General features: G+C 39.8%; 1 protein-coding gene and 1 long non-coding RNA gene across 3 annotated transcripts; one reads left to right on the top strand and one right to left on the bottom strand.

The window, feature by feature from the left end:
• Positions 1–588: 588 nt before the first annotated feature.
• NCEH1 (neutral cholesterol ester hydrolase 1) lies at positions 589–19897 on the bottom strand (the record flags this gene model as incomplete). The annotated part of the gene is made up of 5 exons (XM_003209213.3): positions 589–5221; positions 6731–6902; positions 9257–9326; positions 11556–11784; positions 19778–19897. Coding segments are annotated over 5 exons (1209 nt in total), but the record flags the coding sequence as incomplete, so codon positions are not given.
• On the top strand, positions 13033–18609 carry LOC116217028. 2 transcript variants are annotated; one of them, XR_004160866.1, is made up of 4 exons: positions 13033–13115; positions 14436–14570; positions 15908–16323; positions 18224–18609. It is a non-coding gene; the product is annotated as an uncharacterized LOC116217028 (long non-coding RNA). The 2 variants fall into 2 exon arrangements; XR_004160865.1 differs by lacking the exon at positions 13033–13115 and having other exon boundaries at positions 14194–14570.

Below are 19897 nucleotides of genomic sequence, written 5' to 3'. Positions count from 1 at the left end.
GAAAAAATGTTAAACTTATGTGAGGAGTAAAAGGCAGTCCTGGGGTGATGTGCTGCCAAAGATTTTGCAACTCTTATGAAAGAAATAAATACAGCTGGACTTGTGCCAAAGAAGGAATTAAAAGCAAGCAGAGAACACGTGCTGTTCCTGGAGACAAACAAAATAGCGTGTGGTCCTGATCCAAGGAGGCTTCTCAGCACGAAGCAAAGGCAAACAGGTAAGAAAATAGAACTAGGATATACACTGGATAAAACTGATTTCAAACATATCATCTATTAGCACATACAATCTGTTTATAGAGCAAAATGAGGGACGTAAGCTCAGCTGCCTATCCAGGAGAGAGCAACAGCGCTTGTGCAGGCATCGTGCATTATCCAATGCAAGCAAATGTAGTCAGCATTTATCAGATACCAAGGAGGAGAAGGATATGCACACAGAGCATGGACACACAGACAAGGCTTCCTGCTCTGCAAATATCCACCCTGGTTTGAATTCAGCATTTTGGGCAGTAACTGTCATTGACCTCTTCTAAGTGAAAACTCAGATTGGAAGTGTTGCACATCTAGAAAAAAAGAAAAAGAAAAAGCAGAAGAAAACAGCAGATACATTTCATTTTATTTGTTCTTCAGTAGCACGTTTGAATCGCACTTGCTAATTAGATCTTACAAGATCTTTGCCCTGCGCGGGGAGAGAAGCAAACAAACGGTCACATGTACATTACTGAATGCATTCACATCAACTATGTTGCACTTTGGGTTTCTGAACATCATAAATAAGAGAACTAATTACACCAGCTTAGAGATCAGAGCAGCTTTTAAGAGGTTTGTCAGGTTAATCTAGCATCTTTGTTTGAGAAAGTTTCTCATAAAGTTTAATCAGAGATTAGAAATATACCCATTGATACAAATCCATACATACAAATTGATATTAGTGATTTTTATGCACCGTTACACATTTTCATTTTGCTTCTGGTTTTGAGAAATGCTCAACTCTCATTCTTTAAGAGGTTCTAGGCTGCACAAACAAAAACTTCATTTAGTTCTGTGAATATTGGCCAAAACTGCTGGGGAACTGCTAATACAGTTCCCAATCTATGAAGTAGGATTGAAGTGGCCATAGGTTCGTGTTGTGCAGGCTTTGTCCTTAAATTAACTGTCGGAGGGGGGAGAAAAGGTTGTCTTCAGAAAGTAGATGCTTGTTTAATGGAAAGGTAATGAGACAAATTTGTCGAGTAACTTTTAGAAGGCAGACTTTTCACTACATTTGTGAAACAGTGTTAGAAGCATTTCTGCATCTGATCCTAAATCGTGCAAGGTGCCCTAAACTGCTTTGTGAAACTAAAGGAATGAAGGTGCTACTTACATCCACAAAGACACTTCAGGAGACTGTAGGACTCTTCCAAATGGGGATTACTAAAGAAATAAAGCACTACATGAACAGATAAAGCTTTTTTAACATGCATTAACCTTAACCTCTTCCTTGCAGGCACCAGACCTCTGTAAAATGCTGTCAGTGCTCTGCTTGGGTGACTGCAGCAGTTCAGCTGGAAGCAGTGCTGAACTTTCAACTCTTTGACTGTCTGCATGGGAGAACCAAGCAGGAGGAAAGGTGAGGATGCAACTAACACTTACTTCAAGGTTTACGCTGAATTTTAATCAAGTGTCCTGTGCAGCTACGTACCAAAAGGTCTTTTTACAGCTGTAACTTTACCTCTTTTTGTATGCAATAGGAAACGCAATGCATCTTTGCAGCCGCTATGTGCTAACCCATACAGCTGCATGGTAAAAGCAGTCAGGGTACTTTGACAGAGCTACTGTATGAGCTCTGTGCATCTCATCCAAGCTGTGCTGCCATCTCGGATGCCATGTCAAGCTGGTGATGACAGTAAATACATTCAATCCAGTTATACACTTACTACCACTTCTTGTGCCAAGACTTAATGTGCTTCAGTGCATGAAGGAAATATACAACCAACTCCAGGAATATATATTCCAGCTCTCCATTTCAGTTAAAAAAAAAATACAGCAGTGATTACATTATAACTTCATAGCAGGTATTTATAATTTAGCTATAAACAAAGGCTGATCTAAAGCTCTGCAGCCTGCTCTCAGGTAATGCAGTTGCCACAGAAATGGTAAAAATATTAACCTCTTTTTTTTTTTTTTCCAGTATTACAACTACTATCTTTTAAAGACTGCAAGTTAATATAAATTATACCTCTTCTGACATAGTTTCCTGCAAGTGGGAAAGCCAGGAGAGCCTTATTGTTACAACTCAGTGAAAAACATATTTTGATTCTTAGTCATGAGCAAGCAAGTGTAGCTGTTTGCATACAGTGAGATGGATACTGGTGCAGTCTCCTTTTCAAGATTAGTAATTTATGAATGGACAGAACTTTGGTATCTCTTTTAAGTAAGTTGTATCTACTGAAGTTGTGTCTATGGGGGAGGAAGGGAAGACAGATGACTTAAATCTATTAAAAAAAAATTAGAATACTTCTGCAGTGTTAAGGGGATATATAGGCCAAAGTTTATTCTGATTTGAAATGTCACTTGGCTGCTACAATTCCACCAAGCCTTGTAACAATCTAATTTGACAAAGAATCGGGCCACTGTTGAAACAGCTTTGGCTTGTGACCTCCACATGAACCTATGCTCAGAAATTAGTTCAGCCTGCGTGACTGAGTCTACATTGAGGCCTTGTCTCATTAGCAGCTTAATACATACAGCAACTTAACAATGTGGTGTTTTTAGGATGCACTGAGTAAAGCCGTTCTCCTATTTAAGTTATACATCAGTGAAAGTGGACTGTTCTGTATGTATTTTAAATCACAGGAGGCGGCTTGATTTACCAGGTCTTTTCTTTTTTCTTTTCTTTTTTTTTTTTCTTAGAAGAACTTTTCAGAAATAATCTCAGGATGTTGTTTTTGTTCTGATTTTCCAACAGGCAAGAGCCCTCAGCTTCCTGGTCTTTCACACGAGGCAGGACAGAAATCACTTCCCTTCCTAGGAGGACAGCAGTCCAACAGCGCTGCCTGCAGTGGGGCAGAGTGCTCCGAGCCAGCTGCTGAAGAATGATAGACAGTTAAAAGCTGAGGGTTTGTTCAGTGCCTGCGATTCGGTGATGTATCCCTGTGCTTCACTAATGTCTATGAATTCGGCTTCACAACTCCTTTGTGAGGTAGGCAATGACTACTCCCTGTTTCGCAGGGGAAGAAAGTGAGGCACAAGGAGATTAAGTTGTTCTCCTGGTTTCCTACAGGAGGTCAGCAGTGAAGCTGACAATGAATTTAATCCCCGAGTTTAGTCACGGGACAGCCATTCTCTCTGCCTAGATACAGCGGGCACAACATTTTGATACAGCCTTCATTTCTGCAAGCAGTAAACATCCTGGAAGATAGACACAGTTATAAGTGGTTTCACTTTGCTATTCTGCATCTCTGAATATTAAAGAATGGTTCAAACTGCAGAGATGTGCTACACAATGGCTAGATCATCTTAGCTAGCACTTCAGGTTCAGTCTACTAGACAGAAGAGGATTAGCAGCGAGGTTCCAATGTAAGTCTCCAGTACAGATTAGAGCCCACTTCTGCTTGCTGTTTCTTTCCTTCCAGGAAGCATGAAATACAATAAATGCTACTAGCACAAAAGAAAGTCAACGAACAAAGAATTCCACTATTAATTACAAACATTAGTGCAAACCACACAGCAGATTATTTTTAGCACACTCAGGATTTTCTGTAAGGAGGTCACAAAACTGAGGCTTTAAAAACTGTCAGTGTCATACTCTTAGCCAAACAGTAAGCTTTGAGGTTCACATAATCAACCTAGACTCTGCAGCTACACACTTTATTCTTCATATTTCCATATATGCTATAACATTTTTTAATTTAAAATACTGAAAATATGTTCTGTTCTGTGCTTTTATAAAATATAAGCCACTAAAAGTCCATAAAGATTGAATTCCAAAGCTGAATTATGTGTTTGGCTACGAGACTTGCTTAGCATAATCTTTACTGCCCAGAAAAGCAATTTTTATTATTTTTAATTTAGGAACCATTTCTATGTATGTCTAAAAGCCAACACCTAAATCCATTCCTGATATTCAAATGTGCGTCTCTGCTGTCAAAAGTGAGAGGGCTCATGCTTTTCTTCTCTATCAACAAGTGCTCAACAATGCTGAAAATTAGTTCTCCCTTTTTATACGTATTCAGACGTAGATATAGGTGCTTGGCTTTACCTGGCTCCTTTCTAAAGTTGTGGCCTTTATGCCTAACTAAGAGAGAAAGATCAAAAGTTTTAGCTAGTTAAGAATGTGGCAGGAATGCTGATCTTCTTGCTCAACATTTGTTTATGGCTGGCAAGTCATCTGAAAGGAAAAAAAAGAACCTGAAGTCTGAAAAAAACGTCATGAAGTATTTTGCTGGGCAAGGCCAATTGAGCAGGTAAACGCTACACTTAGTGGTCTGTGGTCTGCAGCCATCCCCCAGCTGCAGCTGAATGGATGAAATCATGATTTGGAAAAGTGCACTTTTTCATCGATTGTTCTTTTACAAGAACAGACACCAGAGCTGAGCACAGTGTCTTCTAGAGAAGCTCTCTCCTCAGAGGTTTTCATCCAGCCACTTAATATAGCTGTTCCTGGTCTGAATTCCTGCAGAGAAATCAGTAGGCCAAATCGTGAATATCATACAGCCATGAAAGCAGTCATCAAAGTGATCAAGTGTGACTTCCACACCAGCGTTCTCCAGCCGCTTGGCATACATCACCCCGTCATCTCTCAGGACATCATTCTCACAAGTCAGGATATAAGTCTTTGGCTGCAGCTGCAAAGTCTCATTTTCTGCCAGCAGTGGGACTGCTCGCACGTCAAGCAGCGCTGGTATCTCCTGGATTATTTCTGCATTGCCTGTGGTTTGTACTACAGGCTTGTAGTTCTTTTTGAATGATGAGGGCAGCAGGGATGTCCAATTCAGACGTCCTCTGAAAGTCAGAGCTTGATGTACATCAAGAGCAGTGTGGTTGTTAATCAGCAGTGAGTGAGCCAAGTCATAATTACCATTGAAATAGTCTATCCAGTAGTTAATCATGACATAACGAGGAAGAACAGGCATATTCATATTCTGTTGATATGAAGGTGTATTGAAGTCAAATGCCTGAAGGACTGGGTAAATTAATGCCTGCAGTTTCGGTCTGATGATCAAATGCTCATCTTTGCTAAGCTGTGGGAAGAACGGAATAGAATTGTGATTATAAAGAAAATAAACATTACAATATCAACTTTGAACTTCACACAAACAACCACTTGATAATTTTTAAACAAGATTCTGTTCTTATGCAATTCTACTGGCAGATAGAGCTCTTGTTTTGTCTGAAATGCTAACAGCCTGATCTTTTTCTTTTCTTGTAATGATGATCACTCAGGATAGTTCCAGTATCCTGTTTCCAACAGAAATAGCAGATATAAAAAAACAATAACATTAAATTATACTTCTAACACACTTTTCCAGTTAAACTATTTACAGTTGAAGGGCTTATAGAGTCAACGGAGCTATGTGAACTTCTAATAGCTTTTCAAGAATTTTTCTTCCATCAATTTATCTAAATTATTTTTTTTAGCTCTTGCAAACTGCTGGCATCTGGTTTTCTCTACCAAAGGCTTACTTACTGTGTGCAGCAGAGCCTCTGTGTTGGACTAGAACCTACCATCTGCATTTGATTTGAGCCTACAAAGTAAATTTTTGGTACGCCCTCATTCCTTTTAGTGGAAGAATCAGCAGGCGCTTTTTTTCCTTCACCTTCTACTCAAGATACATAAATCTGTATTGTATCTACCTTGTCTCTTTCAGGCTGAAGAACCTTAGTCTATTTAACCTCTGCTGACACAGTCTTACATCAGTGATTTAAAAAAGAATTCAGCGTCATGGAAATGAATTATGAATGCTGTTTCCAAATCACAGCTCCATCCTGTTGATCAATCCCCAAGACAAAGACTTTCAATGCCTTATTAATTTTTCCTCGCTAATTCAATACTGCAAGATTGTCATGATAATTAGTTGTCTGAGCAAGGTTGTCATGATAATTAGTTGCCTGAACAGGCTATGTACCTTCTTATCACCAATGGTTTATGGCAATACAGAAAAACTAATAATATTTCACTCAACCGTGAATGATACTATTACTTGCCCCAGGCAAGACTTTAAAGTCTTTAGTAGATTAAATTCAGATTATGCTTAACCTAGAGATGCACAAAAGAAAATTTCTTAATTGTGAAATGCCGCAGGAAGACAATTTAAGGCTTCATGTATTATATATTTATTGTCCTTCATCTGTATTTGGAGGAAGTAAGAACATATTTTTCTGTGATAAGCACTTGAAAATGGGAAGATAAATTAGTAAGTTATGAATGTAGCTAGTTACCTACTTAGGCAAAAAAAGAATTTCTCAGCAAAAGGGGTTACAAGAAATCATTTAACTGCTTGTGCTTAAAATTTGGCCCATAAGAACTCATAACTGCACTAAGATATGGCAAGCTACTTGACTCATGCAATTGACTCATTTTTCTTCTGTAAAATGACAAGATGCTGGTTTTCAATACAGAGAGGTACTACTCTGTCTCTGACACTGGCACATCACCTTGTGATGATGCAGCACAAAGAACCTGTCAACCTATATGCGTCACGGAATTAGGGACTGTTAAAGTGTAATTCATCACAGAGACTGGATGTTACCTGCTGACACACAGCAGCAGCCAAATTTCCTCCTGCGCTATCACCAGAAATTGCAATTCGATTTGGGTCAACCGAATACTCAGCTAAGACACCAGGCTGCAAAAAATGCTTTGTAGCACGAAGAGCATCGTGGAATTGCTCAGGGAAGCACACCTCTGGTACCAGCCTGTATCTACAAAAGAAGAAGGGAGGTAAGAGACAATTATTAGTTACTATACTTCTCTCTCCTGATCAATAAATACTAGCAGATACATCTTAGTGGCAAATAGCTATTTTATTAGGATAAATACTAGAGAAAAAAATGAGGTGTGTAATACTTAACCTTATAATTAACATTCTTACTCTAAAAGGTTTATAAGGACCTATTAGATATGAAAAACACCACAATGGTATAACACTGTGCAGCGCTTTCCCAACAAAGGATTTCATCATACATTATAAAAGTGAGTTACTATTAAAAACATCCTTGGTAAGGGAGTTATTCCTGTTGGCCTGTTTTTAATCTCAGCTCCCCACCTTAACTGCTGTGAAGGAGAGTGACGCCCAGCAGACTCAACTGAGACAAACACCTTGGTAGCTCTGTTTCCCAAATGTTTATTTAAGCTCAGGAGAGCTGTACCTCTGTACCAGGAAATTAACAGTAGCCAGGAAGTGAAGTAATAATGATTTGCACTAATCCAAGACTCAATAATTATTCTCCTTTATCAAGGAGAGAGACAGGGATATATGCAATATGCAAGTGGAGCAGCAGCAGCTGAAACCTGTTTACTACATCTTCTCAGTTCCTTAATAACAGTGTAGGGGAAGTCAGTTTGTATTTACTGAATCATTTGTAGCCTGAGAGTTGTTACTGGGCATTATGGTGCAAAGCACATCTTTCCGGTTGCAGTTTTTGTATCTTTAATGAATTTTACATATTCTCAGCAGAGCTAATTTACAATGTTTTGAGAAAATACTTCTATTGTCAGTTTGACAGAAGTTAATGTCATTATAGAGATGTCTTTTAGTTCAAAGTGAAGAAATAGTCTTGCTGTTACTTCTGAAGCAAAACAAAATACTGTTTCTTGGCTCGAAGTATTTTCTTTGGAACCTAAGCTAAAAAATGTGGTATATGCAAAATAAATTTTAAGCTTAATTTACATCAAGTGTTTTGAACATCAGATCTGTTCTGCTTTCAGTGAACAATATATATTACATCAGCTACAAAGTAATATCAGAGTGGCCTGAGTGAACTAGGCTTTGCAGAACTTGGTGATGTTGTGTATAGATCGCAGAAGTGAGATGTGCAACTCAACCAATGAAGAAAATCTAATTAGACTTCACTAACAAAATAAATGCCTTGATTGAAAGATATAATGGCTAAGGAGAGATGACAAACAACTCTGAGGAACAGCCAGTACTATATCACCTTAAGTGAGAAAATGAGTAACTAGGGATTTTCCAATACAGTGATTGATACTTGCCTGCTTTTTTCCTTTTTACTTTTTTTCTACTAATAACCAACAAAGAAGTAAAAAAGCGAACCCTTAAAGTACACTACAATGCCTACTGAGAATCAGTAACACCAACTCCATATAATTAAATTGTAATTAGATCACAGAGCTTGGTATGTAATCAACTGCAAGTCAGAGCCGTGAGTAGTTACATCAAGTGATTGGTTTTGCAAAAGAAAATATTGAAGTTGACAATAAGGGTGAGAAGAGTACTACTCAAGTTGGAGTCATCTTGGTAATTTAGTTAGCTAGCTGAGAGGCTTGTTTACTTTGGAATTGTTCAGCTAGTGAAAAAACAGTGCTGCTTCTCTGTTGTCTAGCACGTTGGCAGTCTCCTGCTCTTGAGTGGAGTACAGGGCTGAAATGAGTTGACTTCAACAGTGGCTGCTTGAGAGAACAGCAGGAACCGCCATGCTTCACTGTGTATTTTGGTTAATGAGCAGTAAAAAATGATTTGCTAATTCTTAGACTGCAGACACTTGCTCAGAGAGCCTTAGAAGTGGTGTTTTTTAGACAGACTTTAGGTCTTTGGTTTTTTATGTATAATATACCTTCAGTTAAGGATGAAAAATTCTCTTTTGCTCCATAGGAAGTCAGAGGGATGTGATTTGGCCTTCCTTCAGGTATATAACAAAATTGTTTTTGACAAGCATTAACAGAATTAAAACTTAAGTCAATTGAGTGATCTCAGGTTTTAGGTGCACTCCTTACATGCAGATACGTTTGTGAGATGCACTAGAACGTGTAAAATTTGCATTTCAGTGTTTTGTCCAAGTGATTAAAAATTCTACTCTTTTCCCACATTTCTGCACTCTGAAATGACCTCTAAAAGTAACAGAAATCCAACTGAACTTTTGATTCTATTCTAGTTTGTTATTCTAAAAGGATAATAATATCAGACAGGTAGAGAATTATTGTCCAAGTTTAAAGCCTTATATACAAGTCAGTAACAAGGGAAAAGGGCAAAGCTAGAAGAACTACGTTACAGATTTCAAATACCTTAAAATTATGTAATTAATTTTAGATTACTCACTCAATTGAGACAACTACAGCATTGAGAGATTCAGCCATGATTCTGCAGAGGTTGTTATAAAGGCTCGTTCCTGAAACAAAAGGACATAGCATTAGGTACATTGCAAGTCCATTTATGGCAGTATTTCACAAAGCCACACCTAACTGTCTTAGTTTCAGCAGGGATGGAATTGTTTTCTTCAGAGTGTCTGGTATGGTGCTGTTTTTGGTTCTAGGAGAAAAAAACAATGTTGACAACACAACAATGTTTATAGTTGCTGCTCAGCAGTGCTCTACAGAGCCAAGGCCATTTTCAATGAAGAGCCCAAGGAGCTGGGAGAGAACTGAATTAGGACAGCTGACTTAAACTGGCCAAAGGGCCATCCCATACCACATGACATTGTGAGGAAAAAGTTTTGAAAGGTTTGGAGTTCATCTCTCTTCCACTGCTCGGAGGGCTAGCTGGGGGCACTGGTTGGTGGCTGGTGAGCAATTGCTTGTGCTTCATTTGTTACACGCATTTATAAATATGTTTATGTACATATAAAAATTATTATCCTTTCCTCTATCTTAGTAAATAGTTTTATCTTAACCCCTAAGTTCTCCTTTTTTTTTTTAAATTTCTCTCCCCCATCACACTGGGAAAGGAGAGTGAGTGAAGGACTGTGTGGTGGTGTGGTGCTCAGGCACCTGCAGGGTAAAACCACAACAGAAAGCCTTCTCAGAAAACATAAAGACTTCTAACAAACAGAAGCAAATTAAATCAGCTTAAGCCAGATGACATCCAAATCGTTTTAGCAGAAGGAACACAATTCACTCCATGAGAAGTCCTGCGGTCTGATGTTTTTTTCCCCCTCATCTGTTTCTTGGTGACTTGGGGCTTGTCATGTCACCCATCTATCACAGCTCTCACAACAGGACAAAATTCAAGATACCTGGTGGCCTGGGGCCACTGCATCCGGAAACAGCTGTTACCACATGAGTCACTGATTGTTCATTTTATTGCAGCATGTATTGCCTTGATTCAAATGAGCTGCCCTATTAATGTTAAGTGAACTACGTGAACTACTTCTTTAACAGAGGATTAATCCTGTCTGTCAGTAGACTGATTTTGCTTAATTTTATTCCTTTCCAATTTCTTAATCATGGATTCCTGGTACTATAAAATATACTAGGACACTAAGTGTTTTATAAAGTATTTAGCCTTAGAATTTAGCATTTAGCTGTAACATTTGTGCCATTAATTTCTGAATCTTGGACTTGAGGATAGCTGAGTTACAGTCATCCAAACAAAGCACTGTAGTTTAATATAAACTATTTGTACAGCAAGTCTTATGCCAACTGTTACAGAACAAATGAGATGGGCAGGACTCTAACAAACATCCCTTATGTAGGCTTAAGAAAACTCACTTCAAAGCTCAATTTCTCTGTGAGGAGTGACCAGATTTTGAACTTATTTAGGACACTAAATTTCACTTAAGTTGTGGTATAGGTGGCTTATACATACAGTCTTAATGCAATCAGTACAATCTCTTGCATATTTTAGAACACTTCGGAAAAGCCCACTGAATTTTTTCCTCTTTACAGATGAGTCTATGTATGCTTCACAATGCATCAGAGTTGTAAGGCCTTCATGTTGTCCCAGAAGCAATGGGAAGGACAAAGACTCCTACCCATTCTTGATCTTTGCCTCAAAGCAGCTTTGAGAACTGCAGGCCCCTACTTTTTCCAAGTCTTTTCTCCTGCTGCGAGATGTGGAAGGATCCGTGCTTAGCTTACTGTTGCCTACAGCTACACCTTACTACATTTAACTTGGAAGTCACAAGCATCAGAGAAATTAATTTTCAAGGTAGTTTCTGCTCATGATCACAGTAGATTCCATAAGAGAGGGAGTAAGGAACCCACCTCTACCCATATCCTTGGTCACGCTGTTTTCTGGGATCAGCAGTATGTATTCTCAAATACACACTATTGGAAGCCAAACATTAGCAATGCTCTTGCATGCAATTTTGTTCAGTCCACTCTTTGTGTAATTGTTTGTTTTGTATATTGTGTAATTTGTCCTGTTGTGATGTTACAAAATTAATCTTTTGGTTCTTTTCCAGTTCACATCCTAATAAGATATATATTTTTCCAGTGCATCCATTGTATATTTTTATCATGATTCCTTACATCTGTTCCGCCAGAATGGAGATGGTGACTACTGAATTCAGGTATGTCTCTGCAAAATTATCATCTCCTGGCAGGAAAAACAGCTTTTGGTTTCTGCTGCTGGGAGGAAACCAGCCCAGAATCCCATTTAGTTACCAACAGACACGTACTTGCACTTGCCAAGGCCCAGCCGCCTCCGTGGATGTAAACAACACTGCGCTTCAGCGGTTCATCTTGCTTTGCAGGAGGTTCAAACACTCTGACTTCCACGCCATCAAAAACAACATCCGTTATGTTAATGGGTTCAGAAGAGACAGACTTCAGCTTGTCAAACGTACAAATCAAATAATTCAGAACTATCAAGTGATGGCTGAGTCTCAGATAGTGAATCAAGTGACACTTGGGGGGAGAAAAAAGAAAAGGTTAGTTACTCCAGAGCATATAATGATGCTGCATTGATGCAACCATCTTCAAAAGGCAGCTTCTGTATGAAAACATATATCAACTCTTAGAATATTCATCAGAAAATGAATGATTATTAAAACTTGTAATGTTTTTAAAGCTGTATTAGAACAAAACCCTGGCAATAAAAGACATTCCTGCCTCTGAATGACACCTCCGAAAGGGACAAACCCGACCGACCAGCAGATTCCACTTTTCTACTTGCAAAGCATCTCAGACCGGTGCCAGTAGAGGGCAATACCACACAGTCAACATTTTTTGTGGTGGTAAGGTAGGAAATATGCAAACTATTTCTCTTATTCCACCCCAAAGCGTAAGTCTTTCCATTTCCAAATTAAGTTCTCACTGATTGCAAAGGCATCTGCAAACAGGAACAGTCTCAAAGGAATACAGTGCTTATTTACTGGCTCGCCCTGTATTTGCCCGCTGAATTGGAAAAGATGTGAAATGCTATTGAAGAGCTGTGGCAGATTTGTGATTTCTTCCCCAGAGACTCAAGCGTGTTACTTCTTCTGTGTGGGTGTGTAAAACATTAAGAAAATAAAGAAAGATCTCAACTTTCTGTGCCCTTAGGGTAGAAGGATAGATTTTATCCCTTCTGAAAATCCAGGATTTTCTTTTTAACTTTCCCCTAAACAAACCTGTTTCTCTAAGCAGATAATCCTGGGATCTAAGGCACTCCTTCAGCCTAAATGCTCGTGACCTGCTCCCCTTGTACAGCTTGTCAACCCATAACCACTTCAGTGTTTCAATTCTGCTGTTATCACCAGTACAGTGCAAACCTGCTAGTATGAATTAAACAAGTTCAGTACCAGGAGAGGGAGAGAATGGTCATTCAGATACCAGTCTAACAACATGAATACTGCAAAGAACAGATAGTTGCTGTAGCATAACCTGTACAAAAACTAAGGGGAAGCCACTTCAGATTCTGTGTGATAAATGTGATTTTCCAAGTGAGAGTTTTACAGTCTCTTTCTGACTTATATGTTCACGAGGAGAGAGATTTCATTTTCTTGCTTTGGTTTTCTTTACTGTCCTTCTGCACTACCATTTTCCACAGTTACTTTCAGTGCAGTATCTCTGTTAGGGAAGTCTTCTCAAAGAGAAGGGACAGCTAACAGAGGACCACTGCAGTCAACACATCCTCCTGAGGAAAAGCAAATTTTGAAGCACCTCCTATCAACTGAGAGACTTCATGCATCCAAAAAGGATCTGCTCCCTTGAGTCTACAGTCACTGTCCTTACCCATGGCTTTTAAATCCACTATGGTTAGTTTAAATGTAAACAAACAAATGCATATGACTCAGCTTTCAGTAGATGCTGTGTGAAAAAGACCCTGAGGCAGCCCTGTTCCACTGCAGATTTCTGTGGAAAGTGACAGACTGAGATTTTTCCCAAAAGGGTCTCTGACTGCCAACTACAATGGAGTGGTAATGTGAGTGGGGAGAGAAGAATCCGTTTCCAAAACAAAAATTTACAGAAGTTACTTTCTTTTCCTGCTTGGCTTGGTGGTAAGGTTACCCTGCTGAAATAGTTTGGTGAGAAACCAAATCTTGGTATGTTTGCTGCTTTGTTGCTGGATTATCATTTCTGTGTTCTTAAGGTCTTTCCTCTGGGAGTAAAAAAAAATGAGCATCCACCCAGTGGGCAGAAATGTTGAATTCACAACTGTATCTTTGAATGTCAGATCATGCTTTTCTCACACTGTTACTTAAAAATTTCCATAGGAAAACACCATTCAAGCTTCAACCTTGAAGAGCAATACACCTATTAATAAGTTGCCATTCAATTTATTGGGCTGCCACTGATTCACCCAGCAAAATGATCCTCCACATGCCCTAGAGAGGTTCCCAGGGAATGTAACTAATGGGAAATACTGCCAAGCAAAAAAAATAATTTTTGTAGATTTTTTTTCAGACCAATTGTGCTGCAAAAGGCTATTTATCCACATTCTTTGTAGACAGGATTACCACATGTTCCCTGGAATCAGGAATGTTTTCTTTTCAAGGCTAGTTGCAGCTGTTTACTGAGAAGTGTTTTGCCCTGTTTTTTTTTAAACCACAGAACACTATGGCCCTCTGCAGGTTTATCAGTTGCTTTCATGCCTTTTTCCTGCAATAGGCCACTCTTTCCAAGAACCGAAAAAATAAAAAATTGAATAACATGGAAGAGATACCTCGTACACCAAGGCACAAAAGGAACAGTAATAGTTCTTTTATGTCTACCTCGTCAGGTTTCTCTGCCCAGGACTTATAAGCACATTCTTTGGAAATGTATCTAATCAGTCAATTTGGTTGTTATTTACAACAATCAGGATTGTGCTTTTTGCTGGCAAAGAGCTAGCCTTGTCCAGAGTTCCTACAAACAAAATTCTTATGTAAGATACTATCCGTAGTATCTTGTTTGTATATGTTTGTATTTAATGGTTGGCTAAATCTCATCTAGGACTGTGTTGCAGCCACAGAGTCATAGAATCACAGAATATCCTGAGTTGGAAGAGACCCACAAGGATCGCTGACTCCAACTCCTGGCTCCAGATAGGATCATCTAAAATTCTAACCATGTAAACACTTTCATTTTCTAAACAGGTAACCTCAAGAAATGTGGCTGGTAAACTTCGTGAGGATGACTAATGGAGCTGAACTTCATGAGAATGACTAATGGAGCTTAGCTGTTATGGAGCAGGACAGATCTACACAGGCAGGAGGACGAGCAGGGCAAATGTGAGTATCTTACTGGTGTTTGGGCCAGTTCAGCAAATAACCAGTGTGCACTGATTACCCACTGGCAGTCTATCACCCAGTTCTGATTGCAGCTTTTCATTTTAGGGTTGTTGGCACTCTAATCTATGGCTGTTTTGGTAGTGTTGTGATTTATGCTCACTGTTATACACGCCAGCTCTCCAACAAATCCAAGTAACTTCCACAGCCACCATCTTCTCTTTTACCAGGATATCATCCTAGCCAGGATTACGAGGAAGGGACAGTCCAAAAAACTGAGCTGTTTAAGGTCACAACTGTCTTCTTCCTAGCAAATTCTTTGATGAGAGATATCAAATAGTGAGAGATGTTTTAACTTCATGCAGGAGAAAACTGTCAAGAACTGAAGGAGGAGTTAGGGTTGTGATTAAAAAACAAAAACAAAAAAACACCAAAGAAGTTTTCAAGAAAGGCACCATGACTTCACCTTTAATCACCAGTATCTGCCTCTAAATTGGTAGGATTCTTCTGGTGGTTCGTCAGGGTCGCTTGGAATTCTTTATGATCCCTTTATGAAGAATCCCAAGCGATCGCTGTGATTATGCTTAACTCCTCTTCCACAGACGTGTACTCTGTGTCAATTGTGTACTTTCTATTACCAAAAAAACAACAAACAAACAAACAAAAAAAACCCAAACAAACAAACAAAAAAACCAACCAGAAAAGGTGTATTTCTGTTGCTAAGTTTCTAATAATCTCAAACAACACTCAGCACATCAGGATTGAGGTGACACTGTCCTAGGGGCAATGTGAACTATCCAACTTCACAAATCTCTGACCTTTAGCCTTGAAATTACAGCAGCAGGTTGCATTCGGATGGCACACAAAGGCAGCGTGCCAAGCTGAATACATCAGCTGCTTCCTTCACTGCCTTCGCAGCAGTGAGATGCCAGGTTCTGCTCTGACCTTAGCTGAGATCAGGAACTGGGAGTTAGCTTGAGCTGTTTGTCTTTTTACACGAGTCACTGTTCAGGACTGAGCCAAGTCTCATGTGTGACTCACCGAATAATGATGCTGACACTGGGCGGCTGAACCTCTTAAGACTTAATTTCCTACCTTTAGAAGATGCTGCTGCTCCTGAATGACATTATCCTCAGTTCAGGCATCATTTTGCAAAACACACTGCTGTAACATTACAGTCCAAAATGCCAGCTACAGTATCTGTAGACAGTGAGAGACTAGCAAAAAAAATAAACAGGCTCATTTCCCCATCTTACTGTGCGCAGAACATATTGGTCTGACTGCATTTCAGAAAGTTTATCCCATCTAAAGGTTAACCTCTATTTTCTTTCATTTTACAGAGCCATTTCTTAGAACAGGTGCATTACTGCACAGTATCTAACGTGTACTTTTGAAAACTGTTATACAGGGAGTCCTCAAGGATTCAAAGATAAGTGCTCTAATTTCCTTTATAACTGGAAGGAAACCAAAAAGGTTGTTTTACAGTTTATCAACTAGGAGAAGCTCTATTATTTTTTCATTGTGAAGTTTCATTCTTACACCTATTCATCCATGATGAACTACTTTTAGACCAAATTGCCAATAACTTTTTTCTCTACTGCAAACAGGACTTGCATTGTATCTGTTCCTACTCATATGCAACATCTAAGACCACAGTGGATTATTGTAAACCAATTTGCAAGACTGTGTAGTTACATGCAAAAATATCAGCTTACTTGGATGGCCACAACTATGATTTACATCTCTCCATATACGGGTAGGTAGATTAAACATTAAAATGTTAGATGGAACTAATTACTGTTTTCTCTACTCTGAATGTTGATGCCCCATGCCCTAGATTTTATTCTAAAAGGAAGCAAGTGGCAGAGCAGCATAAAAGCATTTCTTAGCTGATGAGAGGTACAAGGATACTTTTCTCCCCTCTACAGCTGTCTAAATTCTTCCATATATGCCTGCCTGACAGCCTGGATGCCAACGTGCTTGTCCTTCCAAATCTGTTAACAGCTGTGCCAGTTAAAAAAATATATTAAATAATAATTTAAAAAAATCCTTTCTTCCTTTCTGTGCATCAGAATAGCAAGTACCTTGATAGTGTGGTTCAGAAATAACTTAGGGCTTATTAAATAAACATATGCTGCTCTCTTTACTCCAAGAAGGGAGAATGGTAATGAAAAGGAGAGGTGCCTATATCAATCCTGCTATTAACAGCAGAATTATGAAATGTTGCTTTACGCCCTTCTTGACAGATAACACATAAAACAATTCTAATGGTCTAATTTATTGCTCATATATAATCCCTATAATTCCGAGTAGTTTTCTGTGGCTATCCAAATTTCAGTCAAACTGAGTTCTGACAGTCTTATATACACGTGTATTCACTATCTTTCAATTTCTGACCAAAAACTTCTGTGTAACATTGCAGTTTTCTATAAAACTGTGGCCAAGTCCCATTTTAAGACAGATAAAGACATTATTCTCATTCTAAGCTAATGCACCAATTTGTTAATAAGATGAAGCTGAAGATTTCATTCTGAAAGCAGCACAGCATACTACACCTAGCACAGGAATAGGGCTCTGAACATCCAGCTCCAGTATTTTCAGTGACCTCAAATAAGGCACTGTCTGCATTTCCCCTAGACTAAGATTAGGACAATGGCACCAGCTCCCTTTTGTAATATGTTGTGAAACCTACTTATGAAAACTGCCCTATAAGCATTATGCATTTTTAGCCATGTGATAATACATAAACACTTGGGTTTTCCTCTGATTCAGGACAGTGAGTCAGTCCCAAGCCTGTAAAGGAATTTTATTAGCTGCCTGAGACAAAACTCCATGCAGAAATGCAGCACCTTATAATTACTACGCTGAAAAGCAGTGCCAGCTTCAGTGTGTTTTATTGGTAGTGCTTATAAAAGGAGTGAGAAAACAAGCACATTATCCCAAACAAGAACTTGTCATGCTCGATTGTCAGAGTCAGCACAAATCTATTTCAAAATAGGGAAACAACCGTATTTAGAGCACATAAAGTTTGTTTCATGCTTTGGAAAGAGGGATTTTAGTATACTTTGGAGGTTTTAAAATAAAAATCGCTTAGTAACATACTTCTGTCTGGCTATCAAACCTACAAAGGAAAGTAATAAATAGCGAGCTGAAAATACGTTCAGAGGTAGGTGAAAGTTCAATGGTTACATTTAGAGCATCGTTAAATCATTTGGTCTCGCAACCTCCGGTAGACAAAGAAAAGGGAAGCTCAGCTCTACAGAAGGACATACACTTGATTGTATATACACACACTAAAGCTGTCTACCACAGTAAGTACTCAGGCTTAAATTCTACAATCTTAGCTTCAGTTCACACAGTTCATTCTTAATGGCAGTCACTTATTGCTGACTCTGTGCAACCTCTCAGTGTTGGAAAGACTTCTAAACACTTAGATAGCACCTCATTTTGCTCTCTCTGGAAAGAAAACCCCCAAGTTTACCTGTTCTATGGTTCAGGGCACCGCTAATGCCTCACTGATGCTTTACGCATCTGTCTAAAAGCCACTCATTCCTTCTTGTGCTTTGTAAGCTGCCTGTGCCTTGCTATATGTAATCATATTTCTAAGGCCACAGATGGGAACAACTGTCTAACAAGTTAGCACTTTCCCCTAACAGAGACGGAGACAGATGTGGGCACCTCAGTGCTGCCAGTTTGCTCCAGCTGCCACCAGGGCATGCTGTGTTCTGCCAGCTCCTCTGGGAGGAAGACCTCCGGGATACTCCAAAAGGGATGGGATTGCCTTCGGCCTCCAAACTAGAGACACTGAGACTCATCCAGCTATGCCTTGCAAACCACAAGCAAACAGAATGTGTACATATGCCAACAGCAGTTTACATATATAGAGTTAGTCATATGATTTTCTAAAGATAGGTCTCCTTCAGCTAGAGGTTATGGACTTGATTCAGGTGTTCCTGGAAGAAAGGTTACCACGTATTCTGCAGGCAGGACGCTGTGACCATCGTAGCCCTTCCAATTATTAAACTTCCAGCTCCACTGTAAAGATATGTGTTGTTATTTTAGTTACCAGCACAAAGCCAGTGCATGTCAAACCACAGCTTTTTAAAGGAAAACATGCTGTTGTAGGCTATGTCTACATAATTTACCTGTCATAGCAGTATCATTTCTTTAAGGGAGAGTATATAAGCAAAAAGCTTTATTCTTTCACATCCCACTGGCTCAGCTGAGTGGCCTATTGAAAATCAAATAACCATCTGAGTTGGAAGGGACCTTTAAAGGTCATCTAGTCCAACAACCCTGTGATGAACAGGGTTTGATCTAAAGTTCGATCTACATCTAGTCCCAACTCTGACTGCAAAAGTGGCAGCCAGAGAAGCTATTCAGGGAGAGTATGCAAGCCTGGACACTGTCATCCTGCTTCTGCAGTTACTGTTAGGAATATAGAAGATACCTTCCCACCTAGTCCTTCTGGTATCTGTTTATGAGTCCCCTGCCCATGAATTCATCCTTTCTGAATCTGCTGATGCTCTCAACATGCAAGCTGTTGAAGGTTTTAGGGACAACATAATGAACTGAAATGCTGCTAGGAAAAAAGACTGAAATACTTCGACACAGACAGTATCCTAAATCAGGCGTGACCACAGCTGATCAGTCCTTGTCAAAGATCAGACCAGCCTGGCAGAAAACCAAGCTTATAGCTGAAGCCATCATCAGAAGTCCGTGATCTCTTTTTTCATGCCAGCACACACATTGTGAGAGAAAGTGAGGGAGAGATCATAAAGCAACAAAACAATCGTGTCTTATAGCAAAAACAGCTATTCCGAAAGGGTTTTGTTCACTAATACAGTTTCAAACACAGGCCGCTTGATTTCGACATTTGAAATAATTTCCCTACGTCTTCTTTCCTTAAGGCATCAGTTAGCGCATGGAAGAACAAGCCATTAATTATTTTGACCTAAAGCCCCCGGGTCGGAAAACAGCTTGCAGCACATAGGAAGACCTCCATCACAAAGCCAGCTGGGCGGCTGAATGCCAGCAGTGAACAATCGTCCGACTGCCCGACGAGGACAAAACCAGGAGCCGCCTGGGACCCGGCCTCGCCCCCTGCGCGGCCGTGGGGACGCGGCACCGAGCTCTCCTCCCGGGCAGCCCGGGTATCGCAGGACCCGATCCCGCGGTGCCGGCGACGGGCTCCGATGGCGTTTCCTTACCGTCTGCTGCACCGCCCGGAAAGTGGCATCCAGCAGCATCAGCTTCCACGAGTCCGACACGGTGCCGGGCAGCGGCAGGTAGATGTAATAGGCGGCCAGGGCGCCCAGCGCCGCCAGCAG

The sequence above is a fragment of the Meleagris gallopavo genome, chromosome 11, assembly GCF_000146605.3.
Source record: "Meleagris gallopavo isolate NT-WF06-2002-E0010 breed Aviagen turkey brand Nicholas breeding stock chromosome 11, Turkey_5.1, whole genome shotgun sequence".
NCBI lineage: Eukaryota > Metazoa > Chordata > Aves > Galliformes > Phasianidae > Meleagris > Meleagris gallopavo.
Note: the sequence above shows the minus strand (reverse complement) of the source record. Positions and strands in the feature narration are given on the sequence as shown.